Here is a 26,016-nt window from a genome sequence, read left to right as displayed (position 1 = left end):
GGAAAAGACCTTGAACTTTGGAGAATTCTTCAGTATTGAGTCCCAGGAGGAGTAATTCCTGATTTCATCTTGTCTCACGAACTCATGCAGCACAAGGAAACAGGTACTGTGGCATCTGGACTCAGAATCAAGGGCAGGGAGTTTCTCCTGATAAGATCCAGGGCAGAAGCTGCCCAGCCTTAGAAGCTGGATAGAGGTGAAGGGGGGGGAGGAGTGAGAAAAACAGACTCCTGCCCCTCCCTGGTATCGGCCTTTTATTCAAGCCAGGTCCCTGAGCTGCTTCTCAACTCATCCCTGCAAGACCCAGTGAAGACTGAAGAGGCCCAGATCCACACTGACTAGTTTTAGCTACAGGTGAAAATGCAGATAGGTTTCTACTTCCAGCATCGCTGAGGTGGGACGGAAACAGGACTTGTGTGCGCTGGGGCTGGGCTATAAATGGGAGTGATGACTACTTGCTTCTGCCTTTGGTTTCTGTAGCACCAGCTTGGTCCCCATCATGTCCCGGAAACTGAGGCCTTAGAGGGTGAGTCGAGCCACAGTAGGGATGCAGGTGTTATTTAGGGACAGCACAGCAGAGCTTTTCCCACTCCAGATCCCACCTCTTGCTGCTTAGAGAGAAATAGCATGAAGAGGGTATGGGCAGGAAGGTACGAGGACCTGTTCCTCACTTATGCCTTTAAGCCGAGACCCAGTAGTAGCTTTGAAAGTCTCTGCCCACCCTACTATAGCTTTCCCTGATTTTGGCAAAGGGGATCCTCAGTTTTCCAGATCGTGGTTAAAAAAAAAAATCACTACTAACATCCTTGGCTGAAATCTGAAAGTCAGTCTTTTCCCTAAGGCTTCTAACTGGCTAATCTCCCAAATGCTGGATTCAGATCTCTCCTAAGATTTCACTGAGGACTCCTAAGATTTCAGTGAGGAGCTTCCTGGGGGTGGTGCCGTTTTGCTTTAACCGTCCTGGCCTATATGCACATTTTAGGCTCTTGCTTTTGCTTATGTCTTTGGCGGTTCTGCCAGACTCATTTTCTGCCTCTCCTGGACAGAACAGGGAACTCCCCACCCCAGGGGCCTTTCCAGCTCCTCTCTCCCGGCTTTCTTTTCCTCCTCCTCCCAGCTTCCACTCTGGGTCCTCAGCAGCTGGCATCTCACTTGAACGTGCAGTCTGAACCTCACATGCTCCTTAGCTGTTCCCTGCCACTTGTGTACCTCTTCCAGTTCCACCTAGTAGCCAGAGGAGTCTGACATGTCCATTGGTAGTCCAGACATAGACCCAGGGGAGGACTCCTACCTCCCCTGCTTAGTCTGAATCAAGCCTGTATTTTGGAGGAAGAAAAAAAAAAAACCTTGGAGAGGGGAAGAAGGAGGAGAGAAGAGAGGAAGAAAATAAACCAATTTATACTTGTCTGACACACACTTGACCCTCCAGGGCAGCATCTTAAGTGATGTATAATGACCCCATCAGTGGTAAAAAAAAAAAAAACTGAGAGGGCATTAAGCTAAAGTGAAGGGCACCCCTGTGAGAGAAATGTGAGCGATAGGGAGAAGGGCTACCAGGGCTTCTGCTTCTCTGGACCTGCGTTCGACCTGCTAATAATATACAGGGACAACCTCTGTCCAGGAGTGGGGGGAGGGGCTGATCATCCTGAAAGTCTCGGAATCCTGATGTGACCCTATGACTTCAGTCTCCTCAGCTGGCTATTTCTGGCAAGCAAGGATCCCTGCAGCTCAGCTTTTTAGTCTCATATCTATCCCAGCCCTAAATCTGCACCTGCTTGTCTCAAACCTTCACAAAAACTCTAGTCTAGCTTCACCTTTCCATAATCCCATTTTCTGCCCCTGGAACCATCCCTGGTTCTCAACATTGTCCAGTACACACAGAAAGCCAACAATTGGCCCCTAGGGGTCTTAGTCACACTGTCAAGACTCTCTCAATTTCCTCTACCTACATCTCCCAGGCTGTCCTATGCTTCTGGCGCTCTCTCTGGCTCTTCCTTTTTTGTCCTCCGACCTTTCTACATTTTTCCCACAATTCATTCTGGCTAGTTGATTTTCTGTCCCCATGCCTTCTTGGCCCCACTTCTGACTCTTTGCTCAGCTCAGCCAGAATAAGGACATGGGCAAACAGGACAGAGGAATGACCAGGACAAGAGACTTCAAGAGGCCAGATCTTGAGTCGTGATTGAGACGTGATTGAGATTGACAGAAAAGCAGAACTTTAAGCAGACTTGGGGTGGAGGGGAGTGAGAATCAGGTGAGTAAGAGAATGATGGAGAGGGGGATAGGATGGGGAGGAACCTCAGCCATGGTGAAACTGAGTAGGAAAGTATCAGTGGGTCATACTGAGTGGAGGAAATTGAGGGTGGAAGAGGGAAATACCTGAGTGATCCCAATAGTGGGCAAGCGGGCATCCAGAAATCTCTTTAGGTCTTTCTGTCTCTGTTTCAGATTTTGTCTCAGCTTGTAGTCTCTTTGAATTAGCCCCCTTCAATAACTTGGTGTGTGTTTCTCCTTCTGTTTCTTTGTCTGAGTTTCAGCCTGTATCACTGTGCCTTGAGGTCTCTCTCACCATTTCTACTTTGTGTTTTTCTCTCTGTATCTCTGTCTTTTGTCCCCCTGCCCTCTCTCTTCTGCTGAACAGAGCCAACCATCTGACTTTTCTGCAAGGAGCGCTGGAACCTTCTAGGAGTGACCAGGTTTCTCCCCTTTGGCTGTGTGCTAGAAATGTAGAAACAGTTTGGGGTCCCTGGGCACAGTCATAGGGTATTGATCACTGATGAGGACCTAAGTGAGATTCAGTATATGGGGCCTGTTCAGGGAGTAGTATTTCTCCACAGAGGACCTTAGAGCATGGAGGCCTGGGCCCAGGGAGAGAAGCCGGCTAGAATGGGGAGATTAGACTCTAGGCCTTCTTCCTCTGCCTCTCCATATAGCCCATGGACCAGTGCTTCCTGATCTCACTAGTTATCACAGGCAAGGGACTCTTGCTCTGTTTCTTGATACCCAGCCCTTCTATGCCACTTTTAGAGTTGAAGGAAAAACTGAGGTTCTGCAGGAAGGCTTTAAGATGAGGCTGGAGGGCAGTTACTAGGGATTTCTTCCCAGAAAGCCTTAAGTGCATCTTGGAATGTGTGGTGGAAATGCTCAGGAGGGAGTCAGGGGCATGCTCTCCCTGGGCTTCCACTCTTGCTTCTCCTGCAACTGGGACCTGCCTCCTCCATCCTCAGCTCAAAAGCTCCCCACCTTGCTGCCCCTGGGACTGCAAACTGATACAGGACAGGTCCGAGTCTCAGAGTGCAGTGGGAGCAAGACTAAGAACTAGTCCTGCTGCAGTGGGGCTTTGGGGGTGTCTTGGAACCTGAAGGACCCAGTCCCTGCTTTCCAGGACCAGGCAGAGAGAGAAGCAGGGCACTTATACCAGGGCTCCTCTATAGCTGCATGGCATCCTGGCCTCTGACGGGGCAGCGACGCCTGCCTGCTGGGTGCTGAGCAGGGATGGTGGAAACAGGGAGAGCTGCAGGTCTGACGTAACTTTGGGTCCTGGTGTGGAGAAAAAGGGCTTCCGAGGTGGCACTAGTGGTAGAGAACCCAGCTGCCAATGCAGGAGATGTAAGGGTCATAGGTTCGATCCCTGGATTGGGAAGATCCCCTGGAGCAGGGCATGGCAACTCACTCCAGTATTCTTGCCTGGAGAACCCTACGGACAGAGGAAACTGGTGGGCTACAGTCCATAGGGTTGCAAAGAGTAGGACACGACTGAAGTAACTTAGCACACACATGGGAAGGAGGGGATTCGAATTGAGGTGATAGAGAGGTGAGTACTCCTGGACCATACAGAAGAAGGACTCGGCTAACAAATTTCATACTAAAATCCATCCTCCAGTTACAGGAATCCTCAGATCCTACTAGTTCCCCTGATTCCCACCTCCTGCTCATGTCCTCTCAGCTTCTGCCCCTCTCCTCTAACAACTGGCCTCTCCCCTCAGGCTCTTCCCTCTAATCTCCCACTCTTTTCAGGCTTCCTGGGTCTCAGGATGTTTTTCTCCATCCACAGCCCCATATTCTGCTCTGCAGCTGTCCTGCCACCCCCAGGGCCTGGTCCTAGGTTGATGCTATATCTCAGGGCCTCAGAAGGCTTTCCCCTGGGGAAGCCAAGCTAGGTGGTGGCAGAAGCCCAGGCTGATGGCTAGGAAGTGGCAGTCTCTTTGGTGCAGAGAGGAGCCACACCCTCAGTATCTAAGCTGGATACCTGGAGACAAGTCTGAGAAACTAAGAGGCTTGATATTACCTGAAAATGCCCTGGTGCTGTAGACTCTGCAGGTGGGGCTGTCCCTGGGGGCTGTCTACATGTTTTCTAACAGTGGGCTCTCTGGGAGGAGCCCAGTTATTTCTGTGGTCGGGGGTGGGGACAGGGATGGGGAAATACAGGGAAGCACAGTTTGGGGTCATCACTAGAATCCATTCTCTCACCAAACTCTTTGGTCTGCACCTAAGCTTTGCCTTTTAAACCACTGCTGTCTTCTCCTGCTCTTGTCAGCGCTTGGAAGACTCTGATTTCCACAAGGGCTCCCACTCTTGTCCTTGTCCAGTCAGGACCTATTTCCAGAACTTCTAAAAGTGTTAGCCCACCCAGAGACCAGGGTTTCCCCAGGGGCTCCACAGTAAAGAACCCGCCTGCCAATGCAGGCGACATGGGTTCAGTCACTGGGTGAGGAAAAATGCCCTGGAGGAGGAAATGGCAACCCACTCTAGTATTCTTGCCTGGAAAAGTCCATGGACAGGGGAGCCTGGCAGACGAGAGTCCGTGGTGTCACAAGAGTCAGACATGACTGAGCGACTGGGCAGGAGCACCCAGAGACCACAGTGTCAATAATGAAGGCATCTCTCTCTTTCCCCACACCGTGATCCCCGATTCTGCGATGATTACTTACAGAAGCTTGGGGAGCTCCTGGGGTGAACACGAGGAGGAGGGGGCTCTGCACACATCATCCTACTGAGAAACAAGACCCAAATATGGCTTATGCTCAGCTACTTCCTCACTCAGCTTCAGGGCTTTTTAGGAACAAGCAAATCCAGCCCCCTAAGCTCTAAGGGATGTTGTTAGGCAACAGGAAAGTGTGGTTGTTGTTAAGCAACAGGAAAGGATGGGGCTGGGTACTGGGGAATCAATGGATTTGCAGGATAGCCAGATAGGAACAGCACAGCACATGGCAATGTTTAGAGGAAATCTCTTAGAAAGCAGGACGCCATCATCCTGATACTGGCACAGTGAAGCTCCAGCTGGAGGGGAGCAAAGGTGCTTTTCAGTGGAGGAAAAGCGGCCAGAGTATCGGGGTCACTGTGCAGCCCTCTGTGGGTGAGGAGTGTCCCAGGGAGGAGCAGGAAGAGGGATCTTGAAGCTTCTGCTGGAAATAGCCTTGGTCCTGAGGGGTGGAATCAAGTCCCCTATCAGTAATCTTCCACTACAGCCTCAGTTAACCCCCTGACACTTCTCTGTACAAACTGCAGAAACCAAGGCAGTGAATAGCTTAATTAGGAATATCTTAATATCACACAAAGAAACAAAGATGTATAGAAATGGATTGTAGACATTTTGTCCACCCCCATGCTTCCAACTAGTTCTGCTCGGCTCTATTATCTGCTTTTGTCTCTCGCAAAGCCCAAGGGTCTCCCTGCCAGCCTCTGACTCTTTGACCTGGGATCTCACCTCAGACAAACAGGATATTACTCACTAAGAGGCTCTCTCATCTCCTGCTTCCCCCAACCCATCCTCCTGATACCCCACCTCCAGCCCCTCCCATCCTGACCCATTCCCTTCTTCTCCTGCTCACTCAATCTGACCCTCACTCTCACTCTTCTTCTCCCCCACACCACCCCACCCACCCTTGGTCTTCCCTGACTCACCTCCAAGTCCCATTGACACAAACAAAAATTTCAGCACAACCCACTCCAACCGGTTTGGCTGAGGTGTGCAGCCTTCTGTGGGGACAGACGCAGGTTACAAGCGGATGCTTGGACACATTAAATAATGAACATCTGAAGTTAGACACACAGAGGAAGCCCTGGGTAGGGACCTACACAGACATGCAGGGAACGTGTGATGGAGGGATCTGGCATGTCATTATGCCTCTGTCTCTCCTAACTGAGGGCTCCTTGAGGCAGGGACCCTGTGTATTACGCATCTCCATCCTCTGCCTGCGGCCTGGCATGAAGAGGTGCGCACTGAATGTCTGTTGAATGAACTCAGGCATGCAGGCATGCCTGCAGAGATGCCACTAGGACAATACACATGCTGAGGAGGCCACCTTGACTTGAATTATCCCCATTCTTAGGGCCCAGAATGTGGGTGGGAGGAGGGTAGGTAGTGAGGCATGAGGAGAATGGGGATTCAATGAGGGAGAGAGAACAGAACTCAAGAGACCACGCACTTGTTTGCAGAGTCTTCTCCAAACAGTATTTCCTTCTGCCGCAACCCTGGAATTTGCCTTCTGCAAGCTTCATCTCAGAAGAGTGCAGGCAAGGCCTAAGAGTGAGGGCGTGTTCCCCAAGAGCATGGCCCATGTGAAATATACAGGACTAAGCACAACGGGCAGAGGGACCTGGAGACAGACACTCGCTGCAGGAGGAGAAAATCCCTACCTCCAGCAGAGACCTGAAGTTACTTCCTGGCCCAAGTGTTCCCTTTCAGGCCCAGTGGCAGCCTTAGTCCTCCCGCCAAAGCCACCTCTGGTGTTTACTAGGACCTGAACATACCCATGAAAAAACATTTGGCACAGCCTGGCCGGAGCCCAGTGCTCCATATGACTGGAATTGCAGGTGAGTGACTGAGGGTCCTAGACATCTTGACTGGCCACACCATGGATGTATTGTGAATGGAAAAGGTGAAAGAGATATAGGGACTGGGTACCCACCTTGTGATCAAACTGCTTTCCCACCACTGTGCCTCAGTTTCTCCTGGGGTTTCCTGGACCAGGAGGGGTGAATCCGTGGGAAGGAAAGAAGCTCCTCTGAAATCATGCGATAGGATCCGAAGTGTGATAATTATAATTATAACACAGGGTGCTCCTCCCTCTTATTCCCCCCGGCTTTACCCCACCCCTGCTACTGTGGATCTCAAAGCAACATCGGGGTGGGGTTGCTCCCTTGGCACAGGTGAGTCCTGAAGAGGGGAAGGGGTTCACCCAGGCCGAGGTGGAGAGAAACAGGAGCTTTGGCATTCAGCCTGGTCCCCGTGGGAAATAGTTCTCTAAGAAGCGGTCACTACCATGAACATGGTGAGATTTGGGATCCAGAGTCCTTGGAGTCACGGTCCAGAGGCAGAGTTAAAGTCTGGGTTGCTGACCAGGTTCGGGAGAGTCAGGATCTCCACTCCGTACCTGACCACCTTTTCTATCCATAACGGCATGCCTTCAACCAAAATGCATCCAGTCCCCATTAAGTGCTGTGGACTGTGCTAGCATGGATGGTTGAGACAAGATTACAAAACAAGCCTGACTTTCCAGGAGTTCACAGACTACAGTTCTCATCCTGTCCCTCATTTAACACATTTACTGAATCCTTGGCACACAGCAGGCTTCAATCGATGCTTCTTGAATTGAAGCTTACAATTTAGTTAAGGAGATAAGATGTGCACAAATTATGAGTACGCAAGCTATAATAAAGGGCCTAGCAGAGGCTGAGGAAGAACAGAAGGGAGAAAGATTAATTTTAGGTGGGAGGAACTGAGAAGGCTTCATGGAAAATGTGGCATTTGAGGTCAGCTTTGAAAGATGAGTAAGATTTTGACAGGTAGAATCAGGAGTGTGTGTGTGTAAAATATTCTACATGAAATGACCCCCACCCCAAAAGGATCCTGGTGCAAGATTTTAACCCATATGTATTCCCTCCTCTCTCCTGTCTACCTGTATATATATATATATATATTAGCTCCAGTATGTCAATGATCCGGAGAAGGCAATGGCAACCCACTCCAGTACTCTTGCCTGGAAAATCCCATGGATGGAGGAGCCTGGTGGGCTGCCACCTATGGGGTCGTAGAGTTGGACACGACTAGCATGACTTAGCAGCAGCAGCAGCATGTCAGTGATCTTGCTCCTTCCCTTCCCTTAGTTTTCAGGGAGTTGAGTTTGCCCCCTTCTCTGACTATCCCAGATAGGTCAGTAAGGCTTTGTGTAACTTGGCAGTTACATTATAGGTAACATGGGAACAGATGGTATAACCAGTAAGAGTATACTTATAGGAATACAAGGACAGAGCATTTGAAATCGATTGTCCTTGCAAAGTCCAGACATGTGACTTTGTTCAATAACCATGGGATAAATGGTTAAAGCGACCACAGAGATGGTGGAAAGGAGCCCCTTTCCACTCAGGTAGTGCTGGTGCAGTGCGGGGACTCCTGACCAGCAGGGAGAAGGTGATGCTAAGGGAGAGTCCTGCTAGGGAGGCCAGCAATCTGTGGGGTTAATGCTTTGGTCAATCCCTTGACTTCTCCAATGTCAAGGGGGGAGGCTTTGGGGCGGGGGTCACTTAAGTTTCTTCTGAGGGGTCCCTGGGGCTTCTTCCCCGGTGGCTCAGATGGTAAAGAACTGCCTGCAATGCAGAAGACCTGGGTGTGATCCCTGAGTCGGGAAGATCCCCGGGAGAAGGGAATGGCGACCAGCATTCTTGCCTTTGATCTAACTCCCTGCCTCAGAGGTAGCGCTGTCTCATACTGCCTAAGCTGTGTCCCCCAGCAAGCCCCTTCCCCACTCTGGGCCTCTGCGTTCTCATCCGGCGGATGAGGTGTTTGGGTGGTACTGTCCTCTGTTCTGGTCCTCTCTGATTCTGGCTCCAAAGCTGAGCCCCCCTGGGAAGTTGGGGAACTCAGCACAGCCCAAGGGAAGGCAGCAAGACCGGCCGGGGTGCGGGACTACTGGCTGGCTTTCCACCCACAAGGGCCTTGCCCTGGTTCCTCCTGGCCAGGTGCCTCCCTCTCTGAGCCACCCTGGGCCTTTCCTGCCCCTCCCCCCACCCGGCCCCTCCCGTCACAGCCCCTTCCACACACTGCCAGGTAAAGCCTGCAGCTGATGATGGGATCCCACACCCCCCAGGTCCTTCCCTCATTCCCTCCCTCTCTGGCGCCCATTAGCCAGCCCAGGCCGTGGGGGCGGCGGCTGCCTAGACTCCGTGCCAGGCCCAGCCCCCGGAGACGCACCTGTTCTGACCTGCTGAGCAGGTTCCCAAGTTTCTGCCTTCGTTGTTGGCCACGGCGTGGGAAGCAGCTCTGGGGGAGCTCGGAGCTCCCGATCACGGCTTCTTGGGGGTAGCTACAGCTGGGTGGGTGGAAGGGGGCTGGGTCCCCTAGCGGAGACCCCAGGGGGGTAGGCAGGTGCGTCCCTGCCCGAGGACTCTGTGACTGCCTACCGTCTGGGTCGGTCCCTGACCAGCTCTCCAGCGGCTCCCAGGGAGAACTCGGTGGACCTTCAGGATCACTGGGCAGCTCTGCCTCCCGACCAATGCCTCTGTCCCTGGGAGCCGGGATGTGGGGTCCTGAGGCCTGGCTACTGCTGCTGCTCCTGGCGTCGTTTACAGGTAGGACTTGCTTCAGGACCCTCGTTCCTGAGCCCAGGCCGACCAGACGCGCGCGCGCGCGCACACACACACACACACACACACACTCCCTTTCCTGTATCTGAGCTGAGGAACGAACCTCCCTCTCGCATCTCCAGCTGATACCAGCGCCCTCAGGAGAGCCACTGGGGCTCTTCTGTTTCATGGCTCTTTCCAGCCCCAGGCCAGGTCTCTGGACCTGGGCTCCCTGACCGCCTTCTCCAAAGGGCTGGAGCTGCCTCTGGGGGAAGAGATGTGGTGATCCAGTGCAGGTGGCCAGCGAGGTGGAACTGGTGGGGACCCTTTCACCCCAGGGTTTCCTGGAGACTCCCTCGCCTACCTGCTGGGCTTCAGAATTGCTGACTGGGGCTGCAGCTGACTCAGGGTTGAGCTGGTTTCCCCAGTCATCAGAGTGTAGGAAGCCTGATGTCCAGAGAATGGACAGGGTCTTTCTATCACCTCCTCTCTCCATGATGTCATAGAATACCAGTTCTGTGGCACCCATTGGGGGGCTGTTGGGGAGCTGGAAGCTCTTTTCACTCTGGCCCCCTCTGTCTCTGAGCACATTATGAGGGGTGCTATTCCAAAGTAATACAGCTACTTCCATGAGTGGGGGGTCTAGAGTAGGGCACCTTCTAGACAGGGCGTGGTCCTCTTTTCTTTATCCCTTGTTGTCCTATTTTCTCAACTAGATGTCTTGTATCACTCCTGTCTAACACTATGTACAGAAGATTAAAAATTATAGGAATTTATAATCTTCAGAGTGGGGGAGAGAATGTGTCTGTGTGTTTAAGTGTGCGTATGCAAATGAGACCAGGGTAAGATTCCTTAGGCTGTTCCCAAGGTAATAGACAACTGAGAAATCTTCCTCCTTAGACAGACAGGGCCTCACCTACATACAACAGTTTGATTCCAAGTCCCAGGAGCAGTGGTGAAGGAGCCGCAGTTGTCCAGCAGTGATTTTCCCCAACCTCCATCCCCACCTAAAGCTGTCAGGAGGAGAGTCAGACCTAGATGTGTGGATGAGTAGGGGCTGCTCTTGCTCTGATCTTCTAATAGAAGGGTCGTTGGCCCAGCCTCCAACTCCAGGATACTGAGCTCCAAGCCCTGCCATCTCTCCCCCCACCCCCCATCTTAATTCCCATCTTCCAGACAACCCTCTCACTTACTTAGGCCAAGAGGGTGGGGCCTGGTTGCTGGGGCCAGGGAACATGGCAGTCACTTTCCTGTAGGATCTACCCACACCTAAAGGATCTACCCACACCTAGAGAGGGGAGCCATGATGTCTCGGGACTCGGAAGGGATCAAAGAGATCCAACTCCCTCAGGGAAGTTTCCAGGGAAAACTGAAAGAAATAGAAAGGCCAGCGTGATCTCAAGATTACTCAGTGTTAGAAGCATAATCGGGGTTAGCGTCTTGGTCTTCCAACTCTTAATTCATCATAGCATGGTACCTCTGAGTGCTCACTGGGGATAGCCAGGGCACTGGATGCTGGAGACAGTTAGCAAGACATAGTCCCTGCCTTCTTTTTTCAGGACGCAAAGCTGCTCTTTCTCAGAGAAGCCCATGGAAGGGAGAGGAGACCCCTTCTAGTTAGGGCATCACCCCACCCTTGTCCTGTGCCTGATGGATGGGTGCCGTGGCCAGGGAGGCAGCCTGGCTCCAGGGAAGCTGGCACCCAGGGAGCCACACTCAGCGGCTGTAGCCTGCAGAGTGCTCTGAGGGCCGGAAGTCAGACCCCAGGTTCCCACCTAACTGCCCACCCCCGTTCTGGCTCCCCTGGGAGGCATCTCCTCAATGGCCCCCAGGAAACTGGAGTGTTCTTGTCTCTGAGAAAGCCTTGGACAGGAATCTTGGGAAGTCAGGAGTTTTGGGCTCTGGCCCCATTTCTGCAGTTAACTGGTTACATGACCTTGGGCAACTAAGAATCTAGACTTCAGGAGACCAGGAGGTAGGACCAGATGATCTATATGGGCCTTCCAGCTCTGAGAGCCTGTGGCCATGTGGATGTCCAGGCCCTGACTGAAGGAGGGTGCTGGGTGCTGGAAGGGGCAGTGCGGCCGGCTGCGTTGACAGATGGGGGGAAAGGTCCTGGCCCCCTTTCTCAGCGGGGACCAGGGGTAGCTTTACCCTGGACACTGCCTTCCGCCCCTGCGATGCTGCAGGTTTGTGCCCCCACCAAGTCCTGGGCCATTAGCGCTCTGCGCCCCAGGGCCCTGCCCCACCCCTGTCAGGGAGAGGAGCCCAGGCTGGGGAGGCACCCCGACACCCCAGCTCTTTGTCTCTCCTTAACGGGGTGAGTTTCCGGGTGAGGCCTCCTCCCTGCTCCTTCCCATCTCCTGCCCCGGGCTGAGGGGCCCCACTCTGTAGATACCCTGCTAGTAGGGCCTGGTTCCTAACCTTTGCTTGCGCCCAGCTGAGCCCTGCAGGACCCCAGAGAACACACGCTTCTCTGAATTCCAAAGTCTGGCCTCTGAGGGTTAGGATCAGCTTTCTGTCTGAAGTTCGTTTTCTAGAAAGGGAGGGACCCCATCCCTGCATCTCTACTCCTATTTAGAGCGGTGGGGGCAGGCCCTTTTCTGAAGGATCTATCCAGACCCCGGGGGAAGCCCAGAAAGGAAGGCAAGCTTCCCTGCCCAAGGTGGGGAGCTCTAGGAGGATCCCAGGGAAGCCCTGTGGCCCCCAGGGACCTTGGTCCAACCCCAGTGATTCACAGAGCTGGGCCAAGGGGACCCCAGCCACAGAGATGGCAGTCAGGGATTCATAGTAGATCCACGGTTCCAGCCCCTAGACCTCAGCCTCGGGAGCCTGGGGCCCTCCAGGCAAAGTGAAGGGAGGTCAGCCACGCTGGGAGCAAGCCTAGTGAAGAGAGAATGCCTGGGCTTTCTGGCCTCCTAAACTTGCCCTTCTGCTGACCAAAGTCTAGGCAGACAGAAGGGATGGGGTGGGGTGGAGAGCTGAGTCAGGAGGGAAGGGAGGAGAGAAGCCTAGGGGCTGAATCTGGGAACAGAATCTAAACAGAGAAGGTCAAGTTCAGAACTGGGGTCCAGCCACAGAGCCGGAGGAGAGCTCTGCCTGAGGGGGAGGGGACAACATCAGTCTTTGACTGGACGGGGAGCCTCAGGCTTCAGACGCTTTCCCCACGGTTCTCAGGCCACCCCCCCCCCCCCCCCCCCCGCCTTTAAAACCGGTTGGCTGTCCTGAGAGCTGGGTTGAGGCTGTGATTTGGGGTGGGGCAGAGCTGGCCACACTTGCAGAGGTGGGGGAAGGGGTGGCTGGCTGGCAGGATTGGGGAGGGGGTTAGGATCTCAGGGGTTTGGGAGAAGTTGAATTCTGGGTCTCCCACCCACAGTGTGGCTGTTGTGGTGACTCAGCCAGGCTCAGACTCTGGCTCCGGGGGGTTTAGGGGACTTATCTGTGCTGGGAGCCGTGTCTGGGCCGGAGCCGGGGCTGCCTCAAGGCCTGTCCTCCCCCATTGTTCTCACCTCCCTTTGTGATTGGTGTGGCCCCCCTCCCCAGACACTAATCTGTGGTGGGCGCTTTGCCCGGGTTGGGAAGCTCTCACTAAGCTGAGGGGCTTAGGACAATGGAGGGTAAGTGAGGGAGGTGGAGGAAGGCAGGGAGAGAATCTGCTGGTTTTCAAAGTTCCTTAGCACTCCAAGGCCAAGGTTATGGAGGGAGGGGGAAGGATGGAAGGTAAAAAAGTTGGCTTGTTTATATCACCTGTCCTGAATAGGGGTCTTCAGGGGTCCCTTCCCAGGTCCTTTCTTACCCCAAACCCACCACACATTCCAGCTCTTTCTTGGGGAGGCTGCTGCTGTGGGGTGAGGGGAGGCAAGAGTTAACAAAGGAGAATGAGACCCTAGACAGCTCAGCCCCCCTTCCCCCAGCCCCAGGTAGGATCCCCCTCCTTCCCTCCAAACCTCCAGCAGACAACCCTCACCCCAGGCCTGCAGCGAGAGCTGGTTTTTCTGGTGGTGGCAGCAGCAGAGACCTGACAGAGATTCCCAGGGAGAGGCCTCTTTGAGGGGCCAGAGGTGCTGGGGGGTGTGACTGGGGGGGCTGAGAAAGGTGGGGGTCCTTCCAGTAGGAACCTGAGGAGCAAGGGTAGAGAGAGCTTTTGTTTTGTTCTGTGGGGTAGTCCTTGATGACAATTTCCCATCACCCCAGAGGGACAGTGACTTCATCTCTGGGTCCCTCTGCCTGAGATAAATCTGCCTCAATTCTGGGGGGAGGAAGGGAAGAGTGCCTGGGCGCCACTCCAGTGGGTGCAGAGACAAAGGCCCCGAGCCACACACCACTGACCAAAGGCAGCTGAGACAGACAACTATGCGGAAGCAAAGAGAAACCAACGTCAAAATATTTACTATGTGTGCACATTCATATACATGCCTTTCCATGGCTGGCTCTGATGCTGACAAGCACACATGCACTCCTGAAGAGAAAAAATGGACACATATGTGGGAAACACCCCCAGGTTCATGCAGAGAGGCAGCCTCTCCTGCATGTGAGCCAGCACTGAGACTCACCAGGTCCTCACCCCAAGATGTACATGCAGACACACAGAGTCTCCCTTCCTCTCACACTGACTCCCTTCCTCCTCATCCCAGACCCACCTCTAGGACCCCATTGTGTGTCCCTAGATGCACTAGCAGTGGATAATGTCGGAGAAAGGCTCCGCAGAAAGAAAAGCCTCCTGCCTGAGAGATGCTGTCATCTGCCACTGCCAGCCTCAGTTTCCCCTCCAGAGATCAAGAGGCCAGGCCTTGCACAGACAGGAAAGTTGGGGCCCAGGCACAGGGTAGGGAGAAGGCAGCCAGCCCAGGACAGGAATGGAGGGCCTGTCTGGGAGCAGGAGGGGTACACAGAGGGCAGGGCCCCAAAGAGGCCCGTGGGGGCCTGGCCGGGGTGGGGGAGGACAAGGGCAGGGATCCCGTCCGGCCAGTTGGGCCTGTTCTCCGCCTTGCGCAAGGTGGTGGCTGGTGGCGGCTGTGGCTAGGCTGGCTGTGCAGCGGCTGAATCACCAAGGCTCCTGACCAGCGTCCTGGTGCTCCCGGGAGGAGAGGAGGGGAGGGTCAGAGGGAGGAGCGCTCAGCCAGCAGAGTCCACCAGCCTCAGCAAACAGTCTGCAGCAGAAGGGTCCGTGGGCTTGGCCTGGCCACTACATGCCCGCAGGGTGACCTCACCAGGCAGGCGGTGTGTCTCCTCTGCTCTGGTGACATCATCATGCTGACGCCGGGCGGGCACTGGGTGGGGGAGAGAGGGAGGAGGCAGTCCTGGTCTGCCCTACCCTGGGAGTCTCAGCTTCTGGGTCTACCTACTGAGCCCAAGTTCTCTTTTCCTTCCCTTGCAGCCTGTGTGTGTGTGTGTGTGTGTGTGTGTGTGTGTAAGTGAAGGAGGGTGTTGCTCAAGCTGAGATGCTCCCAGTAAATAGTGAATTTAGGACAATGGGGAGATGTGGGAGAGACCCAGAAGGGACTTTCCAGTTTTACTGGGTTCCTCATCCTGCAAAGTTTGGGTTTATCACTTGGTATCATGGGGATCATGGAGCCACAGGTAGGGATGTGGAGGATGGACTCAGACATGTCCTAGGGACTCAATGCATGTTGTACTCTAAGAAGGTATTTTTGGTGGGGAAATGTGATCAGTGGTGGGGAGGGGGCAGTTGGTTGACAAGTATAGGAGTGAGGATGTCATCTGACATTGTTCCAGAAATAGGCTTTGGAAGGGTTTGAGTGTCTCCCAGTGGAGCAGGGCTTGGATTCCCTATGACCTGCATGGACACTGGGATTAGAAGCAGAGGAAGTACCAGGAAGCCCCAATCTCAAGTCCACCTTCAGCCCTTCCTTGGCAGCCCTGCTCCCTCTGGTGCTAGGAGGAGGTGCCTGGGAGGGGTGATAGGTGGTTAGCCGGACTCCTTGGCTGGGCTGGGTGGGACCAACATCAGCTTAGGCAGGTCAGGGCCCTGGTATCTGGCCCTGCAGGTCTGTCCCGTCCCATTCGGGCCCTCCCGGCTCCCAACAGCATCCTCCCTTCCTCTTCCGTTTGCAAGGCCGTGGGACCCCCTTCCTCTGCCCCATGCTCTGTCTCACTGGAACCCTCTTGCCACTTTAGTGGGGCTTCACTTTCTCCCTCCGTGTCTGAATCCCTCCACCCCCTACTTTCACCCTAGGTCCAGTCTGGAGGTACTCCCTTTGGCAGAGAACCCAGCTAGCCAGCCTATTGTCTCCACCCTAAGGTTGCCATACCAACCCCCTCCCTGCCCAGCCCAACCAAAGACTGCACATTCCTCCTTGTTCTACCCTTTCCTTCTTCCGCCTGTCTCTCACATTCATTCATTCATCCACTCATTCACTCATTCAATCAGTCAATAAAGAATAATTGAGTACCAATTATATGCCAGGAATGCAGACCACCAAGCACTGAATCAGAAACCATGTTTCCATATGGGATGTGAGATCCAGTTTATACTCTTGAGGTTCTCAGTCTGGTGGAAGAGGCAGACGAGAAAATAGCAAATACAATCTGTGGTATCAACAAATACAGTCTGTGATGGGTCAAGGCAGGATGCTAGAGGGAGAACATAGGGAGGGCACCTCACCCTGCCTCAGGTGGGGGCGGGGGAAGGGAGGACTCCGGGAGGAAGTGATGTCTAAGCAGAGTCTTTAAGGATGAGTAGGAGTTACCCAGACAGTGATGAGTAGGAGCTACCAGACATAGGCAGGAGGGCGTTCCAGGCAGGATCACAGTATGAGCAAGGTGAAGGCCAGCAGGGTGTGTGAAGTGCTGGCCAGAGGTAGGAGCTTTGAACTTTTGGGAATTACTGGACATGCATTCCCAGGCAAGGAGCTCTCACCATCCCAGAGAGCCTTCATTCTGCGCCCCCAGCCCTATGTTTCAGACACTTTATTCCACAACCTCAAATTTCTTTCTTCTCAGCCTCGAGCTTCTCTGGCCCTGTCTCCCTCATAAGTTACTCATCCTAGAAACCCAGGAGTTGTCTTTGAGTCTTTCCTCTTTCTGGTCAGTGACCAAATCCTGCCAAGCTTCCCCGGGAACGGTCCCCTTCTCTTGGCAGCCCAGTGCAGGATGGCAGCAGCAGGGCCCTGGTGTGTCTCCTGCCCTCAGCCTCTCTCCTTTCCAGTCAGAGGACACATGGCCACTGGCTTAATGCTTTAGCGACTCCTTATTTCTGCTGGCCAAATCTGAATTCCTTTGCCTGGTGTGGAAGGTCCTGGATGATTTTGCTGTGACCAGATGTCCCACTCCCACTCAACACACACTCCTTGCCTTAGTTGTGTCCTCTCCTCTTGGCTTCCTGAACCAGTCAGACTCTCCACCTCCCTGGGGTTTGCCCAGCTTGTGCCCTTACCTGGAACCTCTTTCCAGGTCTCACCTTCTCCTGATTCTACCCACCTCATACATGAGGCCCTCCTACCTGAATCAGGACCACTGTGTGTAGCCTATCCCATAACTAACCTGCAACACACCACTAACCACTAAATAAGAAACCATCACACATATTTCCATAGATGTTTCCATACATATCTTCCCCAAAAGAACTCAGATTCTATAAATGCAGGACATGCATCCTTCTTTGCTGATAAGGCTACATGATAGATCCCCCTGAGGGCTTCATGCTGCTTCTTATCAATGCACAGAACACTCACCTTTTATCCCTGGTCCCCACCTCCAGTCCTCTGCTTCTGGCTCATGGTTCTAACCCTGTTGCTGCGTGTCTGTCCTGACCTCTTCTCTCTGGGCCTCTGACCCTGGGCCTTTCAGTCTTCGGTGACTTGCTCATTCCTGTCTCTGTCTCGGTTCATGCCATTCTTCCCACACAGCATACCTTCTTCTCTCTGGGAACCCAGGCCTCTCATCCTCTCATCTTCAAGTCATGAAAAGAATGTTCTGAAGGGCCTGTTGGGATGGACCCTTCCTACACCATGTGCTGCATCCCAGACACCAACTCTTCTCAACCCTTGCCTTAGCTCCTGGTCACTTTCTGGAAGCATTCTCTTTCCCTCTCTTGGTAGGTTAAGCCTTTTGTGAAAGTCTGTCCATGGCTTCCAGGTCTTTGTGGCACAAAATCCATTTCTCTGAGCTCCCAGAGGGCGGAGGCTGGGTCTCTTCTGCTATAGCTGCCCACCTTACAATTGCTCAGGATAGGATCCAGGGCTGAGAGAGGGTGTGACTCTTCCATATACCATCTGTGTGGCCTTAGGCAAGTCACTTCCTCTCTCTGGGTCTCAGTTTCCTCATCTGTTAAAGGGCGATAATAACGCCTACCTCTTGGGAATGGTTTGTGGATCTAATGAGGTAATGGACTGAACGCGCTTTGCAAGCATAAATTGCTCCAGGAGTTCTGGGCTGCCTTTGCTGACATTATCATTATGAATAAGTGTTCCCCAGCTCTGGCAGCACCCCTAACCCTGGCTGCTTCTGTCTGCCCTCTGCAGGTCAGTGCCTTGCTGGTGAGCTGGAGACCGCGGACCTGGTGACCGTGGTGTTGGGCCAGGATGCCAAGCTGCCCTGCTTCTACCGAGGGGATCCGGGCGAGCAGGTGGAGCAGGTGGCATGGGCTCGCGTGGATGCGGGCGAGGGTGGCCGGGAACTGGCACTGCTGAACTCCAAATACGGGCTGCACGTGAGCTCAGCCTACGAGGGCCGCGTGGAACAGCCGCCGCCCCCACGGAACCCCCTGGATGGCGCGCTACTGCTGCGCAATGCGGTGCAGGCTGACGAGGGCGAGTACGAGTGTCGCGTCAGCACCTTCCCTGCCGGAAGCTTCCAGGCGCGGCTGCGGCTCCGCGTTCTGGGTGAGTGAGGCCAGCTGCCAGAGGTGCCAGAACCTCAGGCCCTGGGTCTGGGAGGGCAGAGCCAGAGGCAGGGGGATGCAGAGATGAATGGGGTGGGGTTGGGACAGGAAGAGGTGCGGTCCTGTGGGACTGAGAGAGCTTCATTTAGCCCATCCAACCCCCACCCCAATCCAGAAATTCTTTGCAGGTGACCCCAAATGATTGATACGGCTTGATCAGCCTTGGGGAAGAATCTGTTTATTAGGCTGGTCCTCCTTCTGTGGACCTGAAATCTCCCTCTTGGCTACTTTCACCCTCTCCAGCGAGATGACACAGCCTTCTCTCTTCTGCACAACAGCCTTTCCACTAGATGTGGAGCTCTGCCATGCCCCACTCAAATCTCTTCTTCAAGCTAAATTTAACAGTTCTCCCAGAGACACTTATTCAGAGCCTCCCTCATCCTCCTGGGCTCCATTTAAAATGCTGGGCCTAGACATGGACACACAGGCCCAGCTCTGACCAGAGTGGCTGTGCATGACCAGTGGGGCTAATGCCTCCCCTGATCCTGACCTTCCGTGAATGCGGTTGGAAGCCGCAATTGCCTTGTAAACCGCCACTTGGCACTGTGGGCCCTCGTGGTCAACGGATGTCCTGGACTTATGGTCAAGTCAAGTCTTTTCCATTCTGGGCTTGGACTGTTAATGTTATGAAGATGAAAATAAAGACCTTTATAGTTTTCCTTTATCCACATGGAATATAGTAATACCAGCCGTGGTAGAAAAACCTGAGTGTGAATCTTGGCTTCACCACCCCATAGCTAATGATCTGGAATGAATCATTTAACCTCCCTGAGCTTCAGTTTCTTCAGCTTTAGAATAGGGATAATAATACCTACTTCATGTTTGTTGATGAGAATAAAAGAAATAACATTTGTTAAGTGTTGAGTACAGTGCTGGGCACATAGTAAGTGCTTTAAAAATGGTGGCTATTATTATTATTATTATTATTATATGGATGTTATCTGCTTAGCTTTTAAATTATGTCATTATTTTTATTAAAAAAAATGACCCATACTCATTGTAAATAATTCAAACAGTGGAGAAAGGTACAAAGTCAGTTGAAATTCTGCCACTCATTTGACATCGCTGTTGATAATATAAAAGAAGAAAAAGCTAGACTGAACTGGGATGGGGTAGGGCCTCCTAACAGGGGTTGTGAAGATGGTGATCTCCACCTCCCCTCATCTGCAGTGCCTCCCTTGCCCTCGCTGAATCCTGGTCCAGCACTAGAAGAGGGCCAGGGCCTGACCCTGGCAGCCTCCTGCACGGCAGAGGGCAGCCCAGCCCCCAGCGTCACCTGGGACACAGAGGTCAAGGGCACAACATCCCACCGCTCCTTCACACACTCCCGCTCAGCGGCCGTCACTTCAGAATTCCATCTGGTGCCCAGCCGCAGCATGAATGGACAGCCACTTACCTGTGTGGTGTCCCACCCTGGCCTGCTCCAGGACCAACGGATCACCCACATCCTCCAAGTGGCCTGTGAGTACTTGGGTAGGGCACCCCCATGGGCTCCAAGAAGACTGGTGAGATACTGAGAGACCCTGAGGCCTCGCAGTCTGGCCAGCCTGGATCCTGCAGGGCCTGTAGTGTGGCCAAGAGAGCACTAGTCCAAGGTGTGAGACCTGGACTAGATGACCCTGGCAAATCACTCTGACCTTCAGGGCCCTCCTGTTTACAAAGGAGCTTGCCCTGTTTTTCAGGTTTCAGGGAGGTCAGATATAAATACGGAATGGAAAGCATTTTGTGAAATAGTTTAGGATTTGAAGACAGATGGACTTGGAATGCACCCTAGTTCTCTTTACCAGCTGTTATTCAGTCAAGATTCATTTTCTTCATTAGCAGGAGAGTAATTATATCAACTTTACAGCGTTCTGATGGGAATAGAAACCACACATGCAAAGCCTCTCACACGATGCTTAGTGTAGGGATGCTGCCAGGTCAATGGCAGATACTTTTTTCCTGGCATTAGACTTTGAGCCTCTGTGAGGGATGGCACTGTTTTCCACTCATACTAACACCACATTTGGCACAAAGTAGGTCCTCAACAGATGTTTGTTAAAGAAAGGAATGAGCTGGAAATTCCCTGGTGGTCCGTGGTTAGGACTGCATGATTTCCCTGCCGAGGACCTGGGTTCAATCCCTGATCTGGGGAAGTAAGATCCCGCAAGCTGTGCTGCACAGTCAGGGAAAAAAGGAAAAAAGAAATGAAGGAAACAGGAGGATGGTTAAACCTTTGAAGAGTCAGGGAGGGGTTTTGCTGAGCACCTGTTCTGTGACTGGCACTATGCTAGGGACCACAGGGGGTTCAAAAGGTGTTGCCACAGTGCTATGCAGAGGAATGTATAGGCTCATTGCACAGGTAAATCAGCGAGGACTCTCTGAACTCAGGGAAGGGAACTGTCAGCACAGCGGGGCTGGGCTAGGTTGGGCCGCAGATGGGCAGGCTGGGGAAGGGCAGGGAGAGGCCATTCCAGGCAGGGTGAGGCCTGGGACCGGGCTTCTCCGAGGAAGAGCATCACTCCAATTCTCTCTCTCCTCCCACCTTTCATTCCAGTCCTTGCGGAAGCCTCTGTGAGGGGCCTTGAAGACCGAAAGCTGTGGCAGGTTGGCAGAGAAGGGGCTGTGCTCAAGTGCCTGAGTGAAGGGCAGCCCCCTCCCTCGTACAACTGGACGCGGTAAGGGCCGAGCTTGAGACTGGGATCCTTCCCTCAGGACCAACACATACTCATTATGAACTGGGACGATATACTCTGAACCCCGGATAAATTGGGGCGCATGTTCAGACCAATGCAAGAATATGCATGGTCACCAAACATTATTACTGGCTTACACCAGGGAGTGTGGGATACATGGTGATGAGTAGGGAGTTAGCTAATAAGTGCTTGGCTTTTTTCCTTAACTTTAAAATTATGAAATATAATACAGTATTTAAATGCTAACACTTTTTATGTAAGTGCCTGGAGTGGATAAGACAAAAAGATACAGCTGACTGTGACTGTTGTTAAAGCAACACTTTTATAACCACTGTCACATTACCAGCACCTTGGAAGCACCCTCCCATCTCTGCTAGTGCGTTGGCTTTTTTCCAGGGTCTGAGATGTCCAGAGAGTCAGGGAGGGGGTCAGGGGCACATGTGTGTGAGCCCATGACAGGCATGCTCTCACATGTGGGCAGATGAGCCGTGTGTGTGGCCTTGGGCCTGGGTTCTGTTCATGTAGCCTGCCATGCAGTGTCATGGGTATTGGGGCACGCATTCACGTTTTCCAAGTACGTCTGAGCCCAGATAGGAGTGGAAAGTCCTGTCGTATGGACTTCTTACCATGTGGACCTGGTACTTGGTGCTGGATGACGTGATGCCTGTAGGAGCATGTGAGACGGTGTGCGTGTGGATCTTCCCCGAGTGTGTGTGGGGGTGCCCAGGTCAGGCTGGGCGGCAGGGAGAAGGGGCCTCTGCCTAGACCTGCCTGAAGGAGGGAGGGGCACCGTGGGAACAGCCGGTGGCTCTGGGTGACGTCATGGGGGAGGGCGGTGGAGAGCTGCCCGGGCACGTTGGATGGTGGCAGCCTCAGCCCGCCCTGGCCGGTGCCCATCAGCTCCCCTGTCCTCCAGGCTGGACGGGCCCCTGCCCAGTGGGGTACGAGCAGAAGGAGACACCCTGGGCTTCCCCACGCTGACCACTGACCACAGCGGCACATACGTCTGCCATGTCAGCAATGAGCTCTCCTCAAGGGATGCTCAGGTGGTGGTGGATGTTCTTGGTAAGCACTGGGGCAAAGGCTGGGACCTAGGTGGGAGGCCTGGCGGGGGGCAACGGGGAGCAAGGCCGAGAGTGAGCTGGGAGAGTGTTTATTTGGAGGGGGCGGCACTATGTGTATTTCGCAGAGGGTCAGGCTGAGGTGGTGGCTTGGGATGTGTTTTGAGGACAGGGTGGGGTGGGCCGGAGAGCGGGAAGTCTGCCTTAGGCCGTGGTCTGTCTCCGGCAGGCCCCGCGGACGCCCCGGGGAAGCAGGTGGATGTGGTGTCGGCCTCCGTGGTGGTGGTGGGTGTGATCGCCGCGCTCCTGTTCTGCCTTCTGGTGGCGGTGGTGGTGCTCATGTCCCGATACCATCGGCGCAAGGCCCAGCAGATGACCCAGAAATAGTGAGTACTGGCCACTCTGGGTGGTGAGGTCAGCAGGCAGCAAAGAGGAGACAAGCAGGAGGTGGGCAGGGACGGAGGACCGAGAGGAGGCGGGGTGGCCCAGCATCTGAGAGCTTGTGGGCCAGAGGCAGGCAGAGCCTCCCGGGAAGTGAGAGAGGCCTTGGGGCCTGGACCGCAGCTGGGTTGAGGGGGGCCACGCCGCCTGAGTGAGGGCAGACCCCTATGCCAGGGGCCACAGGCACGGGCACATACACGACACAGGGCGCACACGTTCTGCAGCCGCGTCACCACCTGCAGCCACGTCCTCACACTTGCAGGGACAGCCTAGTGCCCACACCCTCCTGCCCCAGCTCACAGAGGCGCCGCCGGGCTAGGTTCACCTTGGGGGGCTCCCACTACCCTCAGCTCCTGACGAGGGGTGTCTTCCCAGTGAGGAGGAGCTGACCCTGACCAGGGAGAACTCCATCCGGAGGCTGCATTCCCACCACTCGGACCCCAGAAACCAGGTGTGTGTGCCAGGGTCGGGTGTGCTCGTGGGGCCGGGGCCCCTCTGCAGGTCCGGAGCGTAGGAGGGTTGCACTAGGGGGAGGTGGGGGGTGGGGCAGAGCTTCTTTGGGTCTGCTGGCTCCTTTAGAAAGCCCTCTTCATCACTGTCCTTGAGGTCACTCTGGGAGGCCATCATTAGCGCTGGTTTCAGGGTGGGATCAAGGTCAGGGTGGGGGGAAATGAGGATGTCTGTGTGCGGGAGAGCATGGACAGGTGGGGGTGGGGGAAGGTGATTAGGGAGGAGCCTGGGGGAGGACACAGGTGAAGAGGCTGAAGGGAGGAGCCTGAGCCCTGTTCTGACTCCTCCCCCGTGTCCGGGCCCTACAGCCGGAGGAGAGTGTAGGGCTGAGAGCCGAGGGCCACCCTGATAGTCTCAAGGACAACAGTAGCTGCTCTGTGATGGTGAGGCCCCCGGCCCCACCGGTGTCCCCACCACTCTCCTCAGGCCCCTCTCCTGGCCCCAGATGTGGTGCGTCAGCAGCCCCTCCGCCAGCCCCTCTTGCCTGAGACTCACGCTGCCCGCCTGCCTCCCCCCCCACCCCCAGCTCTGCCTTTATGCCTTCCTTCTCTAGTCCCCCCTTCCCCACACCTAGCATTCATTCCTGGCGCCCATCTCTGAGCTGCCGAGCAACCATAACCCCTGCTTGTGCCTGACCTCTGACCCCACCGTGCCCCAACCAGCCCCCTCGCGTGTGACCACCCCGCCCAGGCTCCTGACTCACCCTCTGCCCTTGGTCTCCAGAGTGAAGAGCCGGAGGGCCGCAGTTACTCCACACTGACCACAGTGAGGGAGATTGAAACGCAGACTGAGCTGCTGTCTCCAGGCTCTGGGCGGGCAGAGGAGGAGGAAGATCGGGATGAAGGCATCAAGCAGGCCATGAACCATTTTGTTCAGGAGAACGGGACCCTGCGGGCCAAGCCCACGGGCAATGGCATCTACATCAACGGGCGGGGGCATCTGGTCTGACCCAGGCTTGCCTCCGTCCCCTAAGCCTGGCTCCCTCTGCTGACAGGGAAGCCTTCAGCTCATCCCCAGGGGGGCCTCCCTACACACTCTTTTCTTGAGGAAGATGCTCCCCACCCCACTGACTGCTTGGTCTCCGGTCCTTCCCGTCCTCCCGTTGGATACTGGAAGGGCACTGCTGGTTGAGTCCCTCCAATGGTGTGTGCATGTGTGCTTGTTTGAGTGTGTGCTGTGTGTGCGTGCAGGGGTGGACTGTGCCCGTGGTGTGCGTCACACTGTCACAGGTGAACTGTGGTGTGTGTGTGACCCGGTTCGGAGGCAACACCGGGGGACGTCACGAGAATGGGCTTGTGTGTTGTGCAGCTGTGGGACCTTTGCCTGTAAAACGCAGGTGTTCTCCTCAGACCCCAGAGCAGTATTAATGATGCAGAGGTTCGAGGCGGGAGGTGGAGACTTGGGCCAGATCCAGGTGTGCGGGCATAGCTGGAGCTGGAATCTGGCCTCCTGAGTTGGGGAGCAGGGCTCCCACCACTTGGGACTCGATGGGGCAAGTGTGAAGCGGTGGGCCGGGGTCCACCAGAAGCTCAAACTGCCCTCTGGTGGTCTCTGGCCCTGCTGCATGTACATATTTTCTGTAAATAAGCCTGCACAGGGGAGCTTCTTTAAGGAATATTGCCCCAAACTCATTAAGAGAAAAGACTTTTTAAAAAACTTTGGATTCATCTGGATGTTTATTGTTAGAAAGATTGCTTAAAGAGTCATCAGCCTACACAGGGATTCAGCAAAGCTAGACCTTCCTCGGGCCCGAACCCAGGAGGTTAATTCCTATGGTTCAAGGTGCTCCTTCTGAGGCATCTTAATCTGGACAGCCTCATGGGAAGGAGACTAAGATCTGGTGGAGTTTGAAGAAGGAGCATGTGCCCCACAGTTACTGGGAACGGGAGGACAGGTAAGGTCCTTGGCCCTAGCGGTTCCTCAGCTTTTCCCCTAGGCGCATGTTTTCTTAGTTGTGTGCACAGGTGTTTGTGGTCCCTTGGTGAGGGGTCACTAGGGCTTGGTGACAAGGGCTCCTGGTTTAGTCATGGTATAGGGGAGAGAGAATAGTGATAATAGAACCAGGGAGGGTGGGAGTTCAAGTGAGGTGAAGGAGCTACTGGGAGCAAGAATGTCCCCTTTTCCCCAGGGGTCTCAGGGTCACTAGCTTGGGGCTCTTCCAGCAGTTTCGCTGGGTGGGGGCTGGGATTAGATGAGGTCCATTTTTGCCTGCCTGACCCAAATACATTCAACCAGGATACCTAGATTTAGTGCCAAACCCTGCTCAGCCTGAACTCTGCTGGATTTCTGACCAAAGGAGGGTCTCTTATCCCCTGCTCTCCAGCCAGCCAGGACTTTGCATGCGGAACCTGAAGATATGGAATTCTAGTATGTACATTTTGTGTAAATATGTGCATAGCTGTACATAAGTGATATTCTGTTTTTAAATAAACAGATAAAACCTGTTCTTTCTGGTCCCTGTCTTGCTCCCTGAACGGTGTAAATCCTGAACCTCAATACTCTTCTGTCTCAGCACATCCTCCCTGTGGTTCCAAGTTGGGGAGGAGCTAGGATGCCTGGACCTGGGAGGGACAGGAGGAAAGAAATGGTCTCCACAGGACCCTGAGCCATCTCTGAGACCCCAGGTAGGACAGTGGGTGGGAAGACCCCTTCCAGGATAGGCAGTAACTCAGTCGGCAGTATCTTATACCCTGTCTTTTACTGGAGTTGTACTACAACAGGCCTGGAAAGTAAACAGCAGTGTAAAATGTTGGGTTCCACAGGATATTAGAGTTGGAAGGATTTAAAGATCATCTTAGTCTGCTCTTCACTTTTTCATATGTGTGGAAACTGAGGCTAAGCACAGTAATGTGACTCGGACAAC

At 54.1% G+C, this 26,016-nt stretch overlaps 1 protein-coding gene and 1 long non-coding RNA gene across 4 annotated transcripts; one reads left to right on the top strand and one right to left on the bottom strand.

Moving 5' to 3' along the window:
- The first annotated feature begins 20 nt into the window (after window positions 1–20).
- NECTIN4 (nectin cell adhesion molecule 4) lies at window positions 21–25,597 on the top strand. 3 transcript variants are annotated; one of them, XM_020889296.2, is made up of 9 exons: window positions 21–103; window positions 18,048–18,407; window positions 19,637–19,927; window positions 21,003–21,123; window positions 22,058–22,206; window positions 22,432–22,588; window positions 23,019–23,094; window positions 23,462–23,536; window positions 23,877–25,597. In XM_020889296.2, exons 1-9 carry the CDS (start codon window positions 85–87, stop codon window positions 24,099–24,101), a joined length of 1,473 nt encoding a protein of 490 aa, XP_020744955.1. In that variant the 5' UTR covers window positions 21–84; the 3' UTR covers window positions 24,102–25,597. The 3 variants fall into 3 exon arrangements, with proteins under 3 accessions (XP_020744955.1, XP_020744957.1, XP_020744954.1); XM_020889295.2 differs by lacking the exon at window positions 21–103 and adding an exon at window positions 9,201–9,570; XM_020889298.2 differs by lacking the exons at window positions 21–103; window positions 23,462–23,536 and adding an exon at window positions 9,200–9,570.
- Window positions 13,938–17,433, bottom strand: LOC139035039 (uncharacterized). The gene is made up of 3 exons (XR_011487549.1): window positions 17,259–17,433; window positions 15,978–16,075; window positions 13,938–14,023 (listed from the first exon to the last, which is right to left on the bottom strand). It is a non-coding gene; the product is annotated as an uncharacterized lncRNA (long non-coding RNA).
- Window positions 25,598–26,016: the final 419 nt, after the last annotated feature.

The sequence above is a fragment of the Odocoileus virginianus genome, chromosome 5, assembly GCF_023699985.2.
Source record: "Odocoileus virginianus isolate 20LAN1187 ecotype Illinois chromosome 5, Ovbor_1.2, whole genome shotgun sequence".
Lineage (NCBI taxonomy): Eukaryota > Metazoa > Chordata > Mammalia > Artiodactyla > Cervidae > Odocoileus > Odocoileus virginianus.
Note: the sequence above shows the minus strand (reverse complement) of the source record. Positions and strands in the feature narration are given on the sequence as shown.